Raw genomic sequence first — 22,519 nt, 5'->3', positions numbered from 1 at the left:
AAAATTTGAATATTGTGAAAAAGTTCAATATTGGAAAGTCATGGTGTCACACCCTAATCAGCTAATTACCTCAAAACACCTGCAAAGGTTTCCTGAGCCTTTAAATGGTCTCTCAGTCTGGGTCAGTAGGCTACACAATCATGGGGAAGACTGCTGACTTGACAGATGTCCAGAAGACAGTCATTGACACCCTCCACAAGGAGGGTAAGCCACAAAAGTTCTTTGCTAATGAAGCTGGTTGTTCACAGAGTGCTGTATCCAAGCATAAAAATAAAAAGTTGAGTGGAAGGAAAAGGTGCACCAGCAAGAATTTGGGTGAGCTTTACAAGGAGTGGACTGAGGCTGGCGTCAGCGCATCAAGAGCCACTACGCACAAACGAATCCTAGACATGGGCTACAAATGTCGCATTCCTCGTGTCAAGCCCCTCCTGAACCAGAGACAATGTCAGGAGCGTCTTACCTGGGCTGTGGAGAAAAAGAACTGGACTCAACTTTCTGAAATGAGTGACAAAAAATATTTACCTTTTTCATGATATTCAAATTTTTTTTTAGATGTACCTGTATGTAGTTACATTTCATTACTTAAGAAGACTTAATTAAATCTGCCCTGTTAATGGTTTATTTTGTGTTTGTGTCAAATCCAGAGACCAGCGCATCAGTCAGGATGTAGAGAGGTTATGTAAACAGATGAGCACTATGGCGAGTCGACTTCTCATTTCGCCGTTCACTGTGACCTACTACACCTATCAGTGCTTCAACAGGTCAGAGGGATGCCGTCTGTGTTTATGTTTGTAATCACAGAATCTAAACATACTTAATCATTCTATGCAATCAATGCCAGTGAAATATTCTTGCATTTTTTTTGTCCAACTAGTTTTGCGCTGAAAGATTTGGTAGAATAACTTATCTTATGAAAGTTTTTTTACCTTTTTGGTGCTGCAGTGCCGGCTGGATTGGATTTGTAAGCATCTTTGGCTACTTTGTGGTTGGAAGCATCATCAACAAGATCTTGATAGGACCCATCGTGTCCATGCTGGTTGAGCAAGAAAAGTTGGAGGGAGATTTTAGGTAGACCTATGCAAAACGAAAAATGTATATTACATTCAGAGATGCTGAAGCAAACGTCACATTAGGGCTGTGCAAATAATCGAATGCGATTTTCATGCTCATCTCGTCAGTAAAGCTACGCAAAATCGCGTTCAAAATCGCAGGCAATTCATTGCTGATTATGAACGCGATTTTGCGTAGCTTGTCAGTGATCTTCGGCTCTGTGTAGTAAATGCCGCTCTATCTGAATGCACATGCTGGAGATTTACTACTAATCACAGAACCGGCTTTACTGACGAGATGAACATGAAAATCGCATTCGATTTTTTGCACAGCCCTACCCTACGTCACATATTTATGGCTGCTGTTGCTAAGAGATTTTTTTTTGATGAATGCAGCTCAATTTCAGCAGTTAACTTCTGCTTTCCATGTCCTTCCAGGTTTAAACACATGCAAATTAGAGTGAACGCCGAATCTGCCGCTTTCTACAGGTTAGCATGCACTTTCAGATTTGTTTTTCTCTAATCACAGAGCAGGAGATCATTTGTTGTGTTTTTGCTCAGGGCAGGTAAAGTGGAACACATGCGGACCAACAGAAGGCTGCAGATGCTCTTATCCACTCAGAGAAGCTTGATGAACAAAGAGCTATGGCTTTACGGTAAGGACTCCTGAATTAAATTGGCATTCTGAAGATATATACAATTTTAGTGTAATAAAGTGTGCAATATTCCTCACTATTGTTACTGAAAATATACAGTGGCAGAGGAGAAAGCTAATTTCATGCATCTAAAGTTGGCATGAAACAAGTTGCGATCGTCTTCCCTATTATGATTTGAATTGTCAATTGACTTTGACTTTAAATGTGTCATTTTGCAGTCCTTCTGTTCTGTTCACTACAAATGCATATTGTTTTGCTTCTTTTCATTTCAGTTGGAGTAAACACCTTTGACTACCTAGGCAGTATCCTCAGCTATATAGTGATCGCAATCCCCATCTTTGCTGGAGATTACGACGGCCTGACACCTGGAGAACTGAGTGCTCTTGTCAGTAAGGTGAGTCACTTCAAACTGTATTTAATGTGGTGGACTTTAAGACAAACACAGGTGCTTCTGCTCTGAGTGAGTCTCTGTTGTACACAATAGGATGTTAATCACATGTCTCTTTCAGAACGCTTTCGTCTGCATCTATCTGATAAACTGCTTCACGCAGCTCATAGATCTCTCAACCACAGTGTCTGATGTCGCTGGATACACGCACCGGTAAGGTGCTCTAATACTGCTTAAAAGCACATATTTTATTGGGCATCAGTGTTATTATGATTGTTGGTTATTCTAAAAATAGTCTGCTTTCTCTTTCTTTTGATTTCAGGATTGGAGAACTGCGGGAAGTGATGGCAGACATTGCCAAGAAACAGTGTGACCAGGATCAGTACGATCCACTTTCAAAGGATGAACCTTACAGGTAATTTAGAACTATTTGAAATTAATTTTGGATGTAAGATGTTTGTTGGATACCAACAAACAATATTGGTTCACATTATGTCAAGACTCGAGCTCAAGATCTAATATAGATCTAAAAGTGTTTCTAGTAGTCCTGAATGCACAGTAGTGTTGTTTTAGTAAAACCCCAACTTATTTCAAAATATTAACAAAAACTATAATAGTATATCATGGATACTAAAATTGTATCAATGATATACTATTATAGTTTTTGATAATATTTTGAATTAGGTTTATTTTTATACATTCTCTTTCTATTTTAATTTTAGTTAAAGTTTTAGTCATTTTGTTGCTTTTTTTGTCTTTTGTTTTTTTAAAGATTTATTTTTGGCGTTATATGCCTTTTTATTTAGATAGGTCAGCAGGTCGACAGGAAGCGAACTGGGTGAGAGAGAGAGGGGGGTGGGATCGGGAAAGGTCCACGAGCCGGGACTCGAACGCGGGACGCCCGAAGCGCAAAGGCGCTACATGTCGGCGCGCTGCCCACGAGGCCATTGGCGCCGACCTTTTTTGTCATTTTTATCTTTATAGTTTTTATTTAGTTTTAGTTATTTTAGTAATTGAAATTTAACTGAAAATGGGAAATAGTTGCATTAGCAACTATAGGAAATAAAATAAGTTTAAGGGTTATATATATATATATATATATATATATATATATATATATATATGTGTGTATATATATATCATTTTACTTAAGTTAAAGTTTATTTCAAGTAATTATTTTTTAAATACTTTTATATAATGGTAACCCTGATGCACAGTAAAGATTGACATGGTAAAGCTTTATTATTACAATTATCATTGTTGGTAATATTTGTAACAATAATAAATCTCTATCAGTGATCGGGAGCTTCACAGTGTCCCAGCAGACATGGCGTTTGTGCTGGATCGTCTCTCCTATAAATCACCCGTCTCAGAAGAGCTGCTTGTGAAGGATCTGACCCTTAAGATCAGTCAAGGAACGCACATGCTTGTGGTGGGAAACACAGGAACAGGGAAGACCTCCCTGCTCCGGATCCTCAACGGCTTGTGGGAACCATGCAATGGTAAGCTTCAGAGATGACAGACAATAAAATAAAAAAAACATCTGATTTGTTAAAACATACTGCTTTCCTGTTGCAGGTTCTGTGGAGATGACCACATGTTTTGGACCGAGGGGTGTGCTTTTCCTGCCACAGAAAGCATATCTTACTGATGGCACTCTCAGAGAGCAGGTGAGAAAAGAGAAACCCTACTCTACATATAGTAAAAACTCATTTTTATTATTTTTAACAAAAACTGTACACATATATGTTTATACACACTAATTTGCTGGTTTTCCCTTTAGGTTATCTATCCATTAAAGAATATATATCCTTCCTCAGGTACAGATTAACCTAATTCCAGAAACTTAATGATATGCATTATTTAAATGATATATGAATATAGCTCAAATATAGTGTACTTAGTTACAACTGTAGTACAACTGTGTATGCAATGTGTTACAAAACTAAACTTTACTTTTTTGCCAATGCAAACTTTATAACCAATTATACAACACACTTCTGGTGGTGTAAACATAGATTATGATGACTTTTTGCACTTTTAACTAATATCAATTCTTCTTTTAGGGTCTATAGATGATGAACGAATACTAAAGTACCTGGAACTTGTTGGTTTGGTAAGACTTGACTGATATTGTAATGTCTGCTATTATTGATTTTAAAATATGGTTGCTCTGAATGTTCTGTAAGCAGGATGTCTTTGTGTATTTTGTATGTCAGTCGAATCTTCTGACCAGAATAGGAGGACTGGATACAAAAGTAGACTGGAACTGGTGAGAAATTAGTATTAATATCTAGAGATAAAAATTTTGATTTTTTTAAGAACATACAAAAATGGAATGCCCTTGTTTTTCACAGGGATGATGTTTTATCGCCAGGAGAAATGCAGAGGCTTTGTTTTGCTAGGCTGTTTTACCTGCAGCCCAAATATGCAGGTCAGTTTCTGCATAGTTTCATCAAATTTCCTGTAGCTTTAATTACTACAATCAGTCAGATGATCCCATTCATGTCCTGTGTCAAGAGTAAGACATGCGGTTTGTTTTAGTACTGGATGAGGCCACTAGCGCTCTGACGGAGGAGGCCGAGGGTCAGCTCTATAAGGCCTGTAAACAGCTGGGAATGACCCTCATCAGTCTGGGTCACCGTAGCACTCTGAAAAAGGTGATGATCTATGTTTCACATTCACTAAAACAACATGGCAAACTTTATTGTATGGCCTGTCCTTAGAATTCTTTTTTTTGTTCTTTAAACAGCATCATGATATCATGCTGCGACTGTGCGGAGGTGGCCAATGGGAGCTCACCAAACTTAAAGAGGCGTGAACCTTCAAACTTCAAACCCACTATAATGAGAAAATATCGGTCCGTTTTGTAGTTATGGGTGCATTCAGTCTTGAGACTCTGGAGATATCTTGTTTACTTGACAGTATACTGCGATTTACTGAAGTTCTTGATACACTAATTAAGCAGTATGAGTCTTTTTGATACTGTTTGTCTCAACATACATTTCATATTGCAATATATGCCTTTTTTATTATGCAAGTATATGCTGCTTCATTCAGCCTTTATTGGTTGTTTGCACAAAAAAGGGATTTTTATAATGAAGGACATTAAAGAGTATTTCAAGAATAATTTTGGATAAAGTGCCTATAGAACATATTTCAAATATATATTTTATAAATATTAAATATTTTATTAACTTTGCTGATATTAAACTATCAATGTCCAAGCAAATGTCAAAATGGTCTTTTTGGTCATAGTTGGACATCTTTTTATGGAAAGATGTTTACTCTAGTGCAGTGGTTCCCAAACCTGTCCTGGAGGACCCCCAGTGCAGTGGTTCCCAAACCTGTCCTGGAGGACCCTCTGCCCTGCACATTTTGTATGTCTCCCTAATCAGACACACCCAATTTAGTTCTTACAGTCTCTACTAACGAGCTGATAAGTGGAATCAGGTGTGTTCGATAAGGGAGACATACAAAAGGTGCAGGGCAGGGGGGCCTCCAGGACAGGTTTGGGAACCACTGCGTCTAGTGTTTGGCTGCACATTATTCTGGAGGGAAAATATCCATTTCTGTAATTTCTCTGCCTGACCAGTAGAGGGTCAACATTTTCCAGCCACAGAGCTGAATCACAATTCAACTCCATTAATAAATTTTGTACCAGTTTAATTAAGCTCAGAATTAAAATAGCTCATTCTCTATTCCTAATACATACTCTATTAATGAATTTGAGCAATAAATACTTTTTCTCAAATGCATCATTTTAAATGTATTTGAGAAAAAGACAAAAGTATTTAGCACATCTATAAGGAAAGGTGTGATCGGTCTGGAGGAAATACAGTAGATTGTGAAAAATGTACAGCCTCACAAACCACAATATCTCCCTGCTAGAATACAGTATATTTAGCTCCAAGTTAAAAATAGCAAACTTTCTCACTTTATGTTTAGAAACAACTTGATCTGATCTGTGTTTTGTATTTATAGTATTCTGTGTATATATATATGGCATGCATATACTACCTCTGGCCACAATGAACTCTATCTCAAGAGTTAGCAGTGTATCTGCAGTTTATCTGTTGCCATGCAGGGAACACGTATAGCCTAGTAGTTCGAGTTTAAACTAGTTCTTAAAAGAAGAAAACATGGATAATTTGCATAACCAGACATTTATGTTAGCATTGCAGTACAAGCGCTGAGCATTTGTGTTACATTAAAACCAGGCAGGATTGTGAAAGCTGCACATTTGCAAACTAAAGCATCAAAATTATCCCTCCCACCAAAGAGTTTGACTGATCCCACTGCTTGAGTTTCAGGCCGTTTTAAATGTGAGCCTGGCCGATCTGCTGCTGTCAATCAACAGGCACGGGAAAGACCCACTAGTCATTCAGGAAAATATGAGACAATCAGGAGAGGAATAACTAAACCAAATAAAATATCCTTACTGTACACTATAAAAAATGCTGGGTTGTTTCAACCCAATGTTGTGTCAAATATGGACTAACCCAACTGTTGGGTTAAATTTTGGTTACATTTTTTAATTAGCTTTTTAACCCAACAGTTGGGTTAGTCCATATTTGACCCAACATTGGGTTGAAACAACCCAGCATTTTTTAGAGTGTAGCTACCTATGTGTATTGAATCTTAAAATTTAAACCAACTGCTTAAATTCACACTGTAACTTGCAGGATTGTTCAAATATAAAGTTCATAAAGGAAAAGGATGTTAATCCTTTTAGTAAAATGCCACAAACCCAAACCTATCCCTGTTGAAAAAACCAGCATATGCTGGTTAGGTATGTTTTGATGCTGGGATGCTGGTTTAAGCTGGTCCTTTGCTGGTTTATGCTGGTCCTTTGCTGGTCCTTTGCTGGTTTAAACTGGTCCTTTTGCTGGTTTAAGCTGGTCCTTTGCTGGTTTAAACTGGTCCTTTGCTGGTTTAAACTGGTCCATTTGCTGGTTTAAACTGGTCCTTTTGCTGGTCCTTTGCCAGCACATAACCAGCATAAACCAGCAAAGGACCAGCAAAGGACCAGCAAAGGACCAGCAAAGGACCAGCAAAGGACCAGCAAAGGACCAGCAAAGGACCAGCAAAGGACCAGCAAAGGACCAGCAAAGGACCAGCAAAGGACCAGCAAAGGACCAGCAAAGGACCAGCAAAGGACCAGCTTAAACCAGCATTCCAGCGTCAAAACATACCTAACCAGCACATGCTGTTTTTTTCAACAGGTATATCAGTATTTTGAAACACGATTTTAACAGCATATACAGTAGCTGTGCTTTTCTTTGTCTATGTTTGTTTCTAAATGTAAAAAAAATAACAATAGGCAATACAATTTGATTAGTCATATTTAATGTAATGCAATGTAATTTAAAATCCTTGTGACTATTGCACTAGTCAGAAGTAGCCCATCTACTGCAACAGATATCTCGAGTCCATAGAATATAATAACAATAATGTGCAATTTGTTACTGCGTTAAGTAAATAAAGCAATAGCTTTGTAGAAACTTCAAGAGCTTAATTTGGAGAAACTGCTAAAACGGTTTGCCATACAGGTTGAGGTGAAGCGGCTGTTCAACAATAAGAGTCACTTCACCTCGGTCCGACATTTGCTCCGGTAAGTGACGGATCTATTTTCAACGGGAGGTTGAACCGATACAGGAGCGTCACACAGAAAGCAAAGACACTGAGGGATAAAACACACTGTCCTCCCCCTCTACAGTTCACGGAATTTACCTGTTTTCACGAGGATATCTTCACATGCCAACATCGGATATTTATGAACATCCGCATCGGTTTATATCAGTAACTTGACGGGAAAAAGGTAAGAGGCGTTTTTTTTAATCGTTATAAAATATTAAAACGTGAAACTTTCAATAACTGAGGGAATACTTTTCTCTCGCCTTTTCAATGTTTCTATGTTATTTTATTACATATGTCGCAAATTCAACAAGTTTGAACTGATTACGTTACTTTATTATTTTGTTGCTCAGTTTAAATTTTAACGTTGTTTTTAATTATAAAAACGCAAGGAGAGATCCACGCAGGCGAAAACGTCTGCTGCTCTTTGAAACGAAATTTATAAGTTTAGAAATAGGCTATGCCATTGACTAAAACATATATATCGCACAGCAGGTCAAAACTCTTCTACAAATGGACATAGTGCAGACGGACTCCGACAGCTGAGGTTATTTTTGGGATAGGCAGCTCAGGGGAGTGAGGTGTCAGAGATGGCAAATGTCATGCTTTTCAAAGACCAACATCCGGTAACACTTTATTTCGATAGTCCACGTTAGACATTCTATTAACAGTAAGTAACTTTGCAACTACATGTCAACTAACAGTTAGTAGAGTATTAGTAGACTGTCTGCTTAATATCTTCTAACACTTTCTTTGTCAACATTCTACTAACCCTAAACTTACCCTAGCAGTCTACTCTGAGAGTTAGTAGACATGTAGTTGCAAAGTTACTTATAGTTAATAGAATGTCTAAAGTGGACTATCGAAATAAAGTGTAACCCAACATCCTTTTGTTTAACTTTGTTACACTGGAATTCTACCTCATCAGTAAAACTTACTTTCTGTGGTGAGATTTCACTAGATCATCCACTGTTTTGTTGGAGATAGTAGATTCAAGTTGATGACCTATTAATGTTATAAAGATGGAGGTCAATACCATTATTGTTTCTAGATACAAGACTTCCTAGGTTATTTTACATTGGACATTCCATGTACAGTTCTGTCAAAATTGGACAATGTTCATTTTGACCACCCCATGTTTTGTGGCTTCTAGTGCATGTCCATTTGCTCTAGTGTCATTTATATTCTAGTATCCCCCTAAACAATGACAATATAACTTTTAGTCAGTTTACTGTACATTCACAGTTGTTCTATTTTTGGAAAATGGACAAAAGATATCAATGGCTTGTCCTACTCTTTTTATTTTTATTTTTTATTTTTATTGCATGCAGGAAAGTGTAGCAGTGTGACAATATTACATTATATCATATCAGCTTGCGTATTGCTACATAGAAAAAGATGAATTCTGGCAAACATGAACATGAATGAACATGGCAAACTTGTTTTAATGCTTTGTTTATACATTTGACTCTTTAAACCAACTAGCATTATTTCAAATTTGTGATGGGATAATGGAGAGGTTTGAGTGGGCATCTCTAAAAGTAGGCCTCTCTCATTTCTCAAAATGTCTATTTCAGGATCTTCTTGACATGGTTATTTGTCATTAGCACACCCTCTTTATTCAAACTGACTTACAGTATGATGTTGAAAAGCAGCTTTTTCAGAAACGTCCTTGAGATTAGTTGCAAGATTTAATAGTGGCAAGATGCAAATATGTAAAGCTTTTATATGATCTCAGTTCTTATGTTTCTCCTCTATGCATTGACCACAACTTTAACTTTTATTCAGGTGTGTTATTTTATCTCTACAGAAAGCAAGAATGGATCAGAATCTATTTGGTGGGGCTCCACGGTTCCTAACTCGACCCAAGGCCTTCTCGCTGTGTGTGGGACGAGATGCCTCCCTCAGCTGCACTATTGTAGGAAACCCTGTTCCCGTGGTCACCTGGGAGAAAGGCAAGATGCTTCTTTCTGCAGGTGGACGCTTCAAGAAAGTAGAAGATGGTGACGTTTACCGACTTACCATCTACGATCTAACTCTAGAAGACAGCGGTCAGTACATGTGTCGTGCCAAGAACAATGTCGGAGAGGCATATGCAGCTGTGGCCCTGAAGGTGGGACTGCCGGAAACTGTGATTGATCGGGCCCCAGTGTTTACAGTAAAGCCTGTCTCCACCCGTGTGGGTCTAGGGGGTGACGTTACCTTCTATTGTCGGGTGGCAGCCCATCCAGCACCCAACTTTGACTGGGAAAAGGATGGTCGCTACCTGGGTGAGACCAACCGCATCAAGATAATCTCGGAAAATGACTCCAGCTCCTTGAGGATCCAGAGTGTTAGGAGCTTGGACAGTGGTACCTACACCTGCCGTGTGCAAAACTCCATTGGCCGTGCTCAGGCCGCTGCTGCTCTGGTGGTCGACCTTCAAGATACTCATCTCCTGAATGCAGACAAGAGCACATCCCTCCTCTCACACATGCAGAAGCGGAAAGAAGAAATGCGGAAGGACATCTCCTTATACCGTACCATGGAAAGTTCCTCAACCACGCATACAACTTCATCTTCCATGATCACAGAGGAACATGGAAGCTTGGGACTCGCCTATGATCAGGAGCAGAGGGTTTCAGCCTTAACCAGCATGTTGCCCAAAGGTGTGTTTACCCGCACCTGTACGGTGACCGAGGGTAAACATGCAAAGCTTAGCTGTTTCGTCACAGGCCATCCCAAACCTCAGATTATCTGGAGGAAGGATGGGGCGAACATCAGTGAGGGCCGCAGACATGTTATGTATGAGGACCAGACGGAGAATTTCATCCTCAAGGTGCTCTACTGCAAACAAAGTGATAATGGGCTGTACACCTGCAATGCATCCAACTTGGCTGGACAAACCTATAGTGCTGTGCTAGTGATTGTCAAAGGTAAGAATAATGTCTGCAGGTACTTACTCTTGGCAACTTTATGCACACTAATTGATCCCTATGCTGTCAGAATGAGTATGTACATTCACTTGGATCAAAGAAGAAATTATTGATAATTTGGGGTGGAAAAGCTTTAAACCCATGTAATGTTTGAAGCTTGCAAATTCACACTGAGTAGTTCTTTTTGGGAGAAGTAAGTTTTCATTTGTGGCTTGAACAACCAGGTCCATTTATACTTAGCTGAGTCATGTCTTGTATATGTCGCCTCCTGAGATGGTTTGAGTTTTTGGATTGCTATGTCTTGGGGGTGTTGTTTACACTTGGGTATTTCCAAAAGATATAGCCAGTCAGTAAACAAAAGTGACCAGATTTAAAAAAAACTTTGTGCAATCATAAAGTTAGTTTAATATTAAAACTACAAGTACAGTAGTTTATAAATCATGTATCAGTCAGAGAATATCATAATTTTATTGAGGCTGGCACATACGTCAGCACAATAATGACACAATAATAATGTTAAAATACAGTTGGCCCTAATAAATCACCAACCTTTAAATTGAAATTTTATCAACTAATGACAGTCACCTTTGCCTTCCAGCTCAGTCTCTACTTAGCAAAGTGCTTGCAAGTGTTCGAAGAGGGTGTAGCATTACACCTATTTTCTGCTAGTGATGAATAGTTCACAGTTGTTGTGATAGCTAGCTGCAAACTCACTTCTGACACCGTTATGTGGGTGACTTTCCAAGTGACGTCTTCAGGTTTGCAGCATTAGTCTAATATGTCCTAATTATTTGCCAACTAAGCCTACGTTGATATAATGATCTTCACAGATGTACACATTTTGTATTTGTACAGTTCTAATTTTAGCCAGAAGTGTAGCAATAATGTTTTGCTACCTTGTTCCTATGTCTTAATCTTGACACTCATGCCACAAGCACCTAAGAGAAAGGTCACAGAAACTTAGCCAAATACCAGTCCAACGTTGCAGTGGCGTGTGTCCATGTGAAGGGATTAGGAGTGTGAAGTTCATGACATTTAAGGCTGTTTTTTTGTAAACATGTTTAGATTTCAAATGATTGACTTCAAGCTGGTAAAGTAGAGCCAAAGGCAGTCTGGATACAAACAGATTAAACCTCATATAAATGTAAGAAATGCATTTATTTTATTTGATGGTCAGCTTTTTTCTTGCCTTATATGCTGTTATTTTTTAAGGGCGTTTCCCCCCTAAATGGACCCAATATACCACAAACAGGCAGGTCCTTTTGTGTTACACGTTTAAGTCCACTTATATTGTGAACACCACAAAGGTCACTTGCAGCTGGTTTCCCTTCTGGTTCACTTTAACTGAACTGGCTAAGGTTTATCTGAGGTATACTATATGTGAAACCATCCTATTTATTTATAATTTATCATTTGCAGCCTTGAAGACCCAATCAATATGAAATCAAATTGTAGGGCACTGCCAGATCATGACTGCCAGTCAAAAAGAAATTGTCTTCTGTATGCTCACACTAACATGTATCCTTGCCAGAGCCAAAGATTCCATTCAAAAAGAAGCTGCAGGATGTCGAGGTGAAGGAAAAGGAAACGGCAACTCTGCAGTGTGAGGTGCCAGTGCTGAACACAAAGGCCAGCTGGTTTATGGAGGAGACCCGTCTGGAGGAAAATGCCAAGTACCGCATGGATGTGGAAGGGACCCTGCGCCGCCTCACTATTCACAATGTCACCACCAATGATGATGCCGTGTACATCTGTGAGATGAAGGAAGGCAGCCGCACTGTGGCCGAACTTACAGTGCTGGGTATAAGCTCTATTCCAGTATGGGTGGCCAGAATGATGATGAATAAACTGGTGCAACACAAAAGATATTGTTCATGTGGTTTTTCTCTGCACTTTCAGGCAACATCACTAAAAAGCTGCCGAGGAGGACAGTGGTGCCGGTTAGTGATACCGTGATCTTCTGTGTGGAACTGGAGAAACCAGTAGATGATGCATACTGGACCAGGAATGGGGAGAGGCTAAAAGAGGACTCCCGAATTATTATCGCCCGCATTAACAGACAGTACACACTGACCATTCGCGAATGTACTGCAGAGGACTCGGGTGAGGTGGCTTTCATCGCCCATGACTGCAAGACATCCACCCGCTTCTCTGTCACAGGTGAATGCATTTGTAAATCAGACCACAACCTTTCCACAAGATTTTACAAGCGGTTTTCTATGTTCTAATGATTTGAAAATGTCATACTGTATGTACCACAGTAATCACGTCAAATCGAATGACACCACAGCTAATATGTGGTGACTGTACTAGTGCATTTCTTTAATAAAGTTTCAACAGTAAACATAATTGCTTTTGACATTTAGAAAGATTCCATTTCTTTAACCTGATTAACAATATTCTAATCTTTGACCTCAGCACCAAGGAAACATCCCCCAGATCCCCCAGTTGAGCCAGTGGTGCGGAACAAGACAGATTCATCGATCACGCTGTGCTGGTCTCCACCAGACAGTGAACGGCCTGTGCCCATCACCGGCTATCTCGTTGAGCGCAGGAAGGTGGGAGCCCAAACCTGGGTTAAAGTCACTAGTACGTCTGTGTCTAGAACTGAATACACCATCAGTGAAAATTCAGAAGAAGCAAGCTATCAGTTCCGCATCTCAGCGGTCAATGATTTTGGTCAGAGTGCCTACTTGGAGGTTCCTGGAACGTTTTACCTTGGTGAGAAAGTTTTTTGTTGTCGTTGTTGTGGACAGTCTTTATATTTAAACTAAAATAAACTGTTTTAAATCCAGTAAATATATTTAAGTTTATTTGTTCAGAGCCCACAGCATCAGTGAAGACAGGCCTGGTGAACTGCAGTGCACATGTAGGTGAAGAAGCTACCTTCACTGTTGAGCTCTCAGCCGTATGTTCCAGCTCCTGGACCATAAATGACAGAATGATCCGCAGTGGATCTGAGTATCTGATCACACGCTCAAAGACCACACATACGCTGGTCATCAGGGAGGTGTCCATGGAACTAAATGGAGCACAGGTCAAGTTTGTGGGTGGTGGATCTCAGAGTGTTTCCACGCTTACTGTGAAAGGTAAGAGAGGAAACGTTTCTGAAAACTTAAACAGAATAACTTCAACAACATTCCTGATATTTTGTATTGATCTTCTCTAGCCGCACCCGCACGTTTCACCAATAAGTCTTCTCAGGTGGAGGTGTTTACTTTCAGCATGCACTCCTCTGCTCAGATGTACACAGAAGTGTCCGGTTCAAGCGTCCAGGTGACAACATATACTTTTTTTGTCAAAATAAAAACAAAATCCACAGAAAATACATTAAGTCTCGTTCAACCAACTTTGAGATGCATTGCCCAAAGGGACCAACACCAAATATTTATTAAATGTGTGGACATGATGGGATGTAGTTTTTATTTTTTGAAAGTTAACTGCATGTACTGTCTGTGCTTTAGGTTGTTTGGATGAAGAATGGGAAGGAGCTGAGGATGGGTAAAAAATATGAAGCCACAAGTGTGGAGCGTAAACGCACACTGACAGTCCACAACGTTGACTGTGAGGATGTGGGCATCTATGAATGCATGTGTGATGGCGATAAAATGTCTGTCCAGCTCGCCCTTAAAGGTGAAACAAGCTGCTTCAGTTACTGACCTTCAGTTATCTTATGGTTTTATAGCCTGTATTTATATTTCAAGCCTAAAGTAGAACAAATTATATTTACAATTAATTTACATACATGAAAGTGGAACCATTTTAAATTGTATTTATAGTGAAGAGCGTATCCTGCCAAATAATAGAGGAGAGAAATACACAGTGGTGCATGCTGTTTGCCATTAAAACCAGTGCTGAGTAGTGAGTGCTTCATAGCCCAGCACGGAAAGTTCAGAGTGGATAAATGGTGTAAGCAGTCAGTGTTGACATCTACTGTAGGAGCAGCTGGGCTTTGGCTGCTCAACAGGAAGTGTTGGAGGGTGTGTTTGTCAGGTAACAGATCTGCTTAGCACTCATGCAATTTCAGGTATCAAATTCAGTATACTTTGGGATGTGATGAGTATTTTTGATATGTACATGTGTAAATTTTTGATATGGGTTGTCACATTTGTGTGTCAGCATTTTTCACTGTCAAATTATATACAAATGGACAGTGGATGTCATTATGTTTCTTATGCCATGTTTAATGTGTGTTTTATAATGTATTTCTATACCTAATCATGTTGAAATCAGAGAGGTGTGGCATCTAATCCTTCATTTTCCCCTGACAGAAGAACCAGCTAAGTTTGTTAACAAGCCGAGGGCTCAGCCCCAAGAGAGTGATGCTCTTGTGGGCGACGTGGTGTTGAGCTGTGAGGTTGGTTCTCCTGGAACTGCTGTTGTGTGGAAGAAAGAACAGTCAGAAATAATGGAGGACAAGAGGACAACTTTTATATCTCAGGGGACACAAAGGAAGCTGGTCATCAGGTGTGCCAAGCAGAGCGATGAAGGACACTACTCGTGTGAGACGGCAGAGGACAAAATGACATTCCTGGTCAAGATAAAAGGTATGACTATGCGCTAATTAGTCTGAAACTAAAAATTTAAATGAGCAGGATTAATCAGACATGCCACAATACCTAACTAATATCATAACTTTATGGTTTTTTAACAGTTTTTTTAACAATTTGAACAGTTAAATTCTAAAGTTATACCAGCCTTGTATAAGTTATATTAAAGTTTAGCATGTCATTTATTATGCAAATGTCAAATCTTTTTGAGGACAGTAATGGTCCTTCCAAGGTACAGCTCTTTTTCGAGTACCTAAGGTATTGTAGTAGTTATAAAAGGTAAACTTGAAAACAAATAATTGTAGATTAGTCTCCGGGAAACAATCGCTTAGAGGTTATTGAAATTTGCACAAAACGTATTAAGCTAGTGTGTGTTTGTCAATTTTGGAGATGTTTGAGGTCTTTTTGAAGTCCTGAACTGTATCCTTTTTGATGTTTCATTAAAACAATGAATGTCCTTTTTAGAAACTCGTGCAGCTTTCTCCAACAAAGACTCTTATCAGAAGGAGGTGAAGGTTTCAACCTCCCAAAAGGCCACACTGAGCTGTGAAGTTTCTGATGCCAAAACTGAGGTGAAATGGTTCAAGGATGGCAAGCAGTTGATTTCCAGTAAGACTGTCCACATGGAGTCAAAGGGCAAGAGCCGTCAGCTGGTGCTGGAGAATGTGGAAAAGAAGGATGCTGGAGAATATACCTGTGAAGCTGGAAATGAAAAGCTGGTCTTTAAGATTCAGGTGGAAGGTAAGAACAACATGCCAGCGTTTTGGGGTTTTTTAAGGCTCCAGTGACTCAATCATCCTTGACTAAACCAATCTTTACATAAAACTAAATGCAGTTTCTGATACTGTATTCCTAAATCTTTACTTCTGCCCCAGACATTCAAGCCGCCTTCTCCAACAAGGACTCCTATCAGAAGGAAGTCAAAGTAGATGCTTCCCAAAAAGCCACCCTGAGCTGTGAAGTGTCTGTCGTCAAGACTGAGGTGAAATGGTTCAAGGATGGCAAACAGTTGAGCTCCAGTAAGACTGTCCACATGGAGTCAAAGGGCAAAAGCCGTCAGCTGCTGCTGGAGAACGTGCAGAAGAAGGATGCTGGAGAATATAGCTGTGAAATTGGAAATGAAAAGCTCGTCTTTAAGATTTGTGTGCAAGGTAAGAACACCATGGCCGTGTTTTGGCTTGTTTTTTTAAGGTTCCAGTGACTCAATCAAACATGAGCAAAGCACAGTTTACATAAAACTAAATGCAGCTTCTGAGACTATATTCCTAAATTTTTATTTCTGCACCAGACATTCAAGCTGCCTTCTCCAACAAGGACTCTTATCAGAAGGAAGTGAAGGTTTCAGCCTCCCAGAAAGCCACACTGAGCTGTGAAGTGTCTGACGTCAAGACTGAGGTGAAATGGTTCAAGGATGGCAAACAGTTGAGCTCCAGTAAGACTGTCCACATGGAGTCAATGGGCAAAAGCCGTCAGCTGCTGCTGGAGAACGTGCAGAAGAAGGATGCTGGAGAATATACCTGTGAAATTGGAAATGAAAAGCTCGTCTTTAAGATTTGTGTGGAAGGTAAGAACACCATGGCCGTGTTTTGGCTTGTTTTTTAAGGTTCCAGTGACTCAATCAAACATGAGCAAAGCACAGTTTACATAAAACTAAATGCAGCTTCTGAGACTATATTCCTAAATTTTTATTTCTGCACCAGACATTCAAGCTGCCTTCTCCAACAAGGACTCTTATCAGAAGGAAGTGAAGGTTTCAGCCTCCCAGAAAGCCACACTGAGCTGTGAAGTGTCTGACGTCAAGACTGAGGTGAAATGGTTCAAGGATGGCAAACAGTTGAGCTCCAGTAAGACTGTCCACATGGAGTCAATGGGCAAAAGCCGTCAGCTGCTGCTGGAGAACGTGCAGAAGAAGGATGCTGGAGAATATACCTGTGAAATTGGAAATGAAAAGCTCGTCTTTAAGATTTGTGTGGAAGGTAAGAACACCATGGCCGTGTTTTGGCTTGTTTTTTAAGGTTCCAGTGACTCAATCAAACATGAGCAAAGCACAGTTTACATAAAACTAAATGCAGCTTCTGAGACTATATTCCTAAATTTTTATTTCTGCACCAGACATTCAAGCTGCCTTCTCCAACAAGGACTCTTATCAGAAGGAAGTGAAGGTTTCAGCCTCCCAGAAAGCCACACTGAGCTGTGAAGTGTCTGACGTCAAGACTGAGGTGAAATGGTTCAAGTATGGCAAGCAGTTGAGCTCCGGTAAGACTGTCCACATGGAGTCAAAGGGCAAAAGCCGTCAGCTGCTGCTGGAGAATGTGGAGAAGAAGGATTCTGGAGAATATACCTGTGAAGCTGGAAATGAGAAGCTTGCCTTTAAAATTCAAGTGACAGGTATGTCCTTGTGTTTGTCTGTTGGGTTGAACAAAAGAGTTTGATATATGCTTTGCCTCACAAGATTTTATTAATGTGTCTTCAAGAAGAGGTACAATGACAAGTAGAATAATTTTTTGCCCATTTCAGTGGTACAGAACCAAAAACAAGTTACAGTCTGCAATGTAATTAGCTTTTTTGTGGATTCATTTGCAGTTTATTTTGCATTCCTAATTTCTTAACCATCTAGTGTTTGCTGTATCTGTTGTATAGAATCTTGAGGGATATATTTACTCAAAGCATACTGTTTTCTCATATTGTCCATTGCCCAACCAGACATTCAAGCTGCCTTCACCAACAAAGACTCCTATCAGAAAGAAGTCAAAGTAGCAGCTTCCCAGAAGACCACACTGAGCTGTGAAGTTACTGACCTTAAGACTGAGGTGAAATGGTTCAAGGATGGCAAGCAACTGAGCTCCAGTAAGACTGTCCTTATGGAGTCAAAGGGCAAGAGCCGCCAGCTGGTGCTGGAAAATGTAGAGAAGAAGGATGCTGGAGAGTACACCTGTGAAGTTGGAAATGAGAAACTTGCCTTTAAAATTCAGATGACAGGTATGGGAACATCCTTTTGTTTGTCTTTTGGCTGTCTATTTCTATTTTAGGTTTTCTTCCTTATGAAATAAATCAAAATTACAATCAATCAGTGAAGCTTGACAAAAGCTACTTTTACATGTAGCGAAAGAGTTTGTCCTTGATGAAAGAGACCATTGAGTAAGATACAATTAACTTGTGTTTGTAGATTTAGTGACACATACGTTTTCTGATCAAGAAGTAATTTCAAAATTAAAAAGCAATTTCTTGTTTATTTCAGTGCTACTGGAAAAGTAATAGTCTGCAGTAAGATTTGGATTTGTTTGCTTAATATACATTTTATGATTTTTGATCTCTTCTGGATTTCTCAACCATTCAGTCTCTGCAGTATTTGATGTCTATAACTTAAAATAAAATATTTACTCAAAGAATACTGTTTTCTAATATTGGATCCATGTTGCAATATGCCTGCCCAACTAGATATTCAAGCTGCCTTCACCAACAAGGACTCCTATCAGAAGGAAGTCAAAGTAGCTGCTTCCCAAAAAGCCACACTGTGCTGTGAGGTTTCTGACCCCAAGACTGAGGTGAAATGGTTCAAGGATGGCAAGCAGTTGACCTACAGTAAGACTGTCCACATAGAATCAAAGGGCAAGATCCGTCAGCTGCTGCTGGAAAACGTGGAGAAGAAGGATGCTGGAGAATATACCTGTGAAGTTGGGAACGAAAAGCTGCCATTTAAGATTCAGGTGACAGGTATGGAAACCATTTTGGACTGTTCATTTTGGTTCTGTGCATCTTAACAGTCTTCTTTGGGTTATTTAAAAGCTGCTATGAAAATATTTATTGTCTCTTGTCATATTCAACGTAATTGCAACCCTACTGTTGATTTTCTCTGTAAATAGGCAAACTCTTTGAATTAAATAAACTCTCTTCTTATTAGAGCTCAAAGCTGCCTTCACCAACAAAGACTCTTATCAGAAGGAAGTGAAAGTTTCAGCCTCCCAAAAAGCCACACTGAGCTGTGAAGTTTCTGACCTCAAGACTGATGTGAAATGGTTCAAGGATGGCAAGCAGTTGAGCTCCAGTAAGACTGTCCACATGGAGTCAAAGGGCAAGAGCCACCAGCTGGTGCTGGAGAATGTGGAGAAGAAGAATGCTGGAGAATATACCTGTGAAGTTGGGAATGAGAAACTTCTCTTTAAGATTCAGGTGGAAGGTAACATTTTCTTGCACATTAGTGGACTCCACATACTTGTCTTCCTCCAGAACATGGTCACAATTAAGTGATTAAATTTTTTCCTCAGATGTTTCTACCAAATTCCAGAAGACATCCGTAACAAAAGAAACTGTGATGGTTGAGTCAACAGAAAAGGTTGTTTTAAAAACCGAGGTGATGTCAGAGAATTGTAGTGTTAAGTGGTTCAGGGATGGAATAGAACTGAAAGACGGCTCAAAGTATGAGATGAAACAGGAAGGCCGCTCACGTGTCCTCATCGTTAAGTCCTCTGAATCTAAAGACAGCGGCACCTACTTTTGTCAGACGGCTGATGACAAGGTTGAGTTCAAGGTTCAGGTCAAAGGTAAAAGCTAATTTGCAATTTCAAAGTAAGAAAAAGTACAAATGGTTTAAGGTGTTGATAATTTCTCAAAGTAAAATTTGTTCATTTACCAGATTAATGGCAGTTTTCATAATTTTTTATTGCATTTTTTTATTTATTCAATTCAATTCAATTAATGCTCATACATCTGGAGTTTTCAAAGTAAATTGTGTTGGATATAATTGCACTTATTGAAATAATAAATCTGACTGATCGCAGACCAAATGTAATTACATTTTTCCCTCATCTGTGCCCTGCAGATGTACCTTTAAAGTTTGTGGTGCCATTGCAGCCAGTGTCTGCAGTACTGGAAAGCACCATGACACTTTCCTGCAGTCTCAACAAAGCCACGAGTAGTGTCCTCTGGAAGCATAATGGCAAAGAAATCAAATCAGGTGGCAGATTCAGCATCCGCACTGATGGCGCCAACTGCATCTTGACTGTCTCTGCTGTGGCTCAGGAGGATGAAGGGGAGTACAGCTGCGATTGCAAAGATGACAAGACCTCCACCAAAGTCACTACTAAAGGTACGAACAATTAAGAGTCTATGTCTGAAAGTCATCGATTCTCATCAAAATGAACCAACACAATTTATTAAGCTTGTTTTAAGTGATAGATGTCCTTCATTATCATTTCTCTCAGTTTTTCAATCTAATTTCCCACAGCCCCACGTCTAGTGAGGTTCACTACCAAGCTGAACAATGTTGTTGCAAATGAAGGCAAAGATGCCATCTTTAAATGCTCCGTCACACCAGCCGATGTAAGTGTCAGATGGCTGCGTAATGACATTCCTATTACAGCTAGTCCCAAATTTAAGATCGCTCATGGGGGAAGCAGCCATTCCCTCACCATCACAGCTGTCACTCAGGAGGATGCAGGAGAGATCAGTATTGATGCCGAGGGGAAAGTGTGCAAAGCCACACTCCAAGTACAACGTAAGGATAAGTGACAGATACTATTGTTAATCGTAATGCAACATATTGTCAGGAAATACACAGACTACCTGTTTCTCAATACAAATATATCTGTATTTTGCAGAGCTTCCCATCACCTTCAAGAAGAAGCTTGCAGACATGACTGTTACTGAGCAGGACACAGTTCGTTTGGAAGTGGAGCTGAGTAAACCCTCAAAAGATGTGAAGTGGATGAAGAATGGTGTGGTACTACAGCAAGGAGAAAATATGGAGATCCATGTGGATGGTGCCAAGCAGGCTCTGGTCCTCAAGAGTGTGGCGTATGCTGACAGAGGACATTACTCATGTGAAACCCTAGATGACAAGACCCAGGCCAAACTGACAGTAGAGCGTATGGATTCCTTCATTATGTTACTCTATTACAGACTTACTCTTTCGATCATAATATTTTATGATTAAAATATACAGGAAATTATCAAATAAAAATATTTCATCTATGGATTTCCAATGTTTTTTTCTACCATTCAGTTAAGAAGATTCAAATAGTAAAAGGCCTAAAAGAGATTAAAGTGCAAGAAAAAGAGACCATCACTATGGAGGTGGAGCTAAGCAAGGCTGATGTAGAAGGTTCCTGGAGCAAAGATGCAAAGAAACTAAAGGCAGGACCCAATATCATCATTACAGCACTGGGCAACAAGCACTGCTTGACTATGTCCCAGCTGAAGATAAGTGATGGTGGAACTATTACTTTCCAAGCTGAGGATGTCCATACTTCTGGCAAACTAATTGTTACAGGTGAGTGTGTATATTCACATCGGTCTTTAAAGGGTTAGTTCACCCAAAAATGAAAAAATTCTGTCATTAATTACTCACCCTAATTACGAAGCTACGAGAATACTTTTTGTGCGCAAAAGAAAAAAAAACGACTTTATTCAACAATTCGTCTTTTTCTTTTGCGCACAAAAAGTATTCTCGTAGCTTCGTAATTAGGGTGAGTAATTAATGACAGAATTTTTTCATTTTTGGGTGAACTAACCCTTTAAAGACCGATGTGAATATACACACTCACCTGTAACAATTAGTTTGCCAGAAGTATGGACATCCTCAGCTTGGAAAGTAATAGTTCCACCATCACTTATCTTCAGCTGGGACATAGTCAAGCAGTGCTTGTTGCCCAGTGCTGTAATGATGATATTGGGTCCTGCCTTTAGTTTCTTTCCATCTTTGCTCCAGGAACCTTCTACATCAGCCTTGCTTAGCTCCACCTCCATAGTGATGGTCTCTTTTTCTTGCACTTTAATCTCTTTTAGGCCTTTTACTATTTGAATCTTCTTAACTGAATGGTAGAAAAAAACATTGGAAATCCATAGATGAAATATTTTTATTTGATAATTTCCTGTATATTTTAATCATAAAATATTATGATCGAAAGAGTAAGTCTGTAATAGAGTAACATAATGAAGGAATCCATACGCTCTACTGTCAGTTTGGCCTGGGTCTTGTCATCTAGGGTTTCACATGAGTAATGTCCTCTGTCAGCATACGCCACACTCTTGAGGACCAGAGCCTGCTTGGCACCATCCACATGGATCTCCATATTTTCTCCTTGCTGTAGTGCCACACCATTCTTCATCCACTTGACATCTGTTGAGGGTTTACTCAGCTCCACTTCCAAACGAACTGTGTCCTGCTCAGTCACAGTCACATCTGCAAGTTTCTTCTTGAAGGTGACAGGAAGCTCTGCAAAATATGGATACATTTGTATTGAGAAACAGGTATTCTGTGTGCTTCCTGCCGATATGTTGCATTACGCATAACAGCTGTATGTCACTTATCCTTACGTTGTACTTG

General features: G+C 39.6%; 2 protein-coding genes across 3 annotated transcripts in view; both read left to right on the top strand.

Annotated features, from left to right (window-relative positions):
- The window catches only part of abcd4 (ATP-binding cassette, sub-family D (ALD), member 4), an 8,160-nt gene extending 2,978 nt beyond the window's left edge, over nt 1-5,182 (top strand). The window contains exons 5-19 of one of the 2 annotated variants that reach the window (XM_016238335.1): nt 645-761; nt 943-1,068; nt 1,488-1,538; nt 1,611-1,705; nt 1,978-2,099; nt 2,215-2,306; nt 2,416-2,508; nt 3,390-3,595; nt 3,672-3,763; nt 3,877-3,913; nt 4,160-4,209; nt 4,286-4,365; nt 4,451-4,527; nt 4,638-4,753; nt 4,846-5,182. In XM_016238335.1, the coding sequence (XP_016093821.1) occupies nt 645-761; nt 943-1,068; nt 1,488-1,538; nt 1,611-1,705; nt 1,978-2,099; nt 2,215-2,306; nt 2,416-2,508; nt 3,390-3,595; nt 3,672-3,763; nt 3,877-3,913; nt 4,160-4,209; nt 4,286-4,365; nt 4,451-4,527; nt 4,638-4,753; nt 4,846-4,914 (1,423 nt within the window). In that variant the 3' untranslated portion in view covers nt 4,915-5,182. The remainder of the gene's footprint in view (nt 1-644; nt 762-942; nt 1,069-1,487; nt 1,539-1,610; nt 1,706-1,977; nt 2,100-2,214; nt 2,307-2,415; nt 2,509-3,389; nt 3,596-3,671; nt 3,764-3,876; nt 3,914-4,159; nt 4,210-4,285; nt 4,366-4,450; nt 4,528-4,637; nt 4,754-4,845) is intronic. The other variant, XM_016238339.1, reaches the window with a different exon arrangement.
- Nucleotides 5,183-7,777: 2,595 nt separating this feature from the next.
- Nucleotides 7,778-22,519, top strand: part of obscnb (obscurin, cytoskeletal calmodulin and titin-interacting RhoGEF b) — a 67,087-nt gene continuing 52,345 nt past the window's right edge. The window contains exons 1-23 of the mRNA XM_016237986.1: nt 7,778-7,914; nt 9,541-10,645; nt 12,177-12,446; nt 12,545-12,805; nt 13,064-13,366; nt 13,468-13,734; nt 13,815-13,921; nt 14,110-14,278; nt 14,917-15,192; nt 15,661-15,936; nt 16,071-16,346; nt 16,484-16,759; nt 16,896-17,171; nt 17,308-17,583; nt 17,899-18,174; nt 18,634-18,909; nt 19,097-19,372; nt 19,461-19,736; nt 20,015-20,281; nt 20,420-20,689; nt 20,793-21,059; nt 21,197-21,463; nt 22,208-22,443. Coding sequence (XP_016093472.1) covers nt 9,550-10,645; nt 12,177-12,446; nt 12,545-12,805; nt 13,064-13,366; nt 13,468-13,734; nt 13,815-13,921; nt 14,110-14,278; nt 14,917-15,192; nt 15,661-15,936; nt 16,071-16,346; nt 16,484-16,759; nt 16,896-17,171; nt 17,308-17,583; nt 17,899-18,174; nt 18,634-18,909; nt 19,097-19,372; nt 19,461-19,736; nt 20,015-20,281; nt 20,420-20,689; nt 20,793-21,059; nt 21,197-21,463; nt 22,208-22,443 — 6,540 coding nt within the window. The 5' untranslated portion in view covers nt 7,778-7,914; nt 9,541-9,549. The remainder of the gene's footprint in view (nt 7,915-9,540; nt 10,646-12,176; nt 12,447-12,544; nt 12,806-13,063; nt 13,367-13,467; nt 13,735-13,814; nt 13,922-14,109; nt 14,279-14,916; nt 15,193-15,660; nt 15,937-16,070; nt 16,347-16,483; nt 16,760-16,895; nt 17,172-17,307; nt 17,584-17,898; nt 18,175-18,633; nt 18,910-19,096; nt 19,373-19,460; nt 19,737-20,014; nt 20,282-20,419; nt 20,690-20,792; nt 21,060-21,196; nt 21,464-22,207; nt 22,444-22,519) is intronic.

The sequence above is a fragment of the Sinocyclocheilus grahami genome, unplaced genomic scaffold, assembly GCF_001515645.1.
Source record: "Sinocyclocheilus grahami isolate Dianchi unplaced genomic scaffold, SAMN03320097.WGS_v1.1 scaffold19.1, whole genome shotgun sequence".
In the NCBI taxonomy this organism is placed as follows: domain Eukaryota; kingdom Metazoa; phylum Chordata; class Actinopteri; order Cypriniformes; family Cyprinidae; genus Sinocyclocheilus; species Sinocyclocheilus grahami.
Note: the sequence above shows the minus strand (reverse complement) of the source record. Positions and strands in the feature narration are given on the sequence as shown.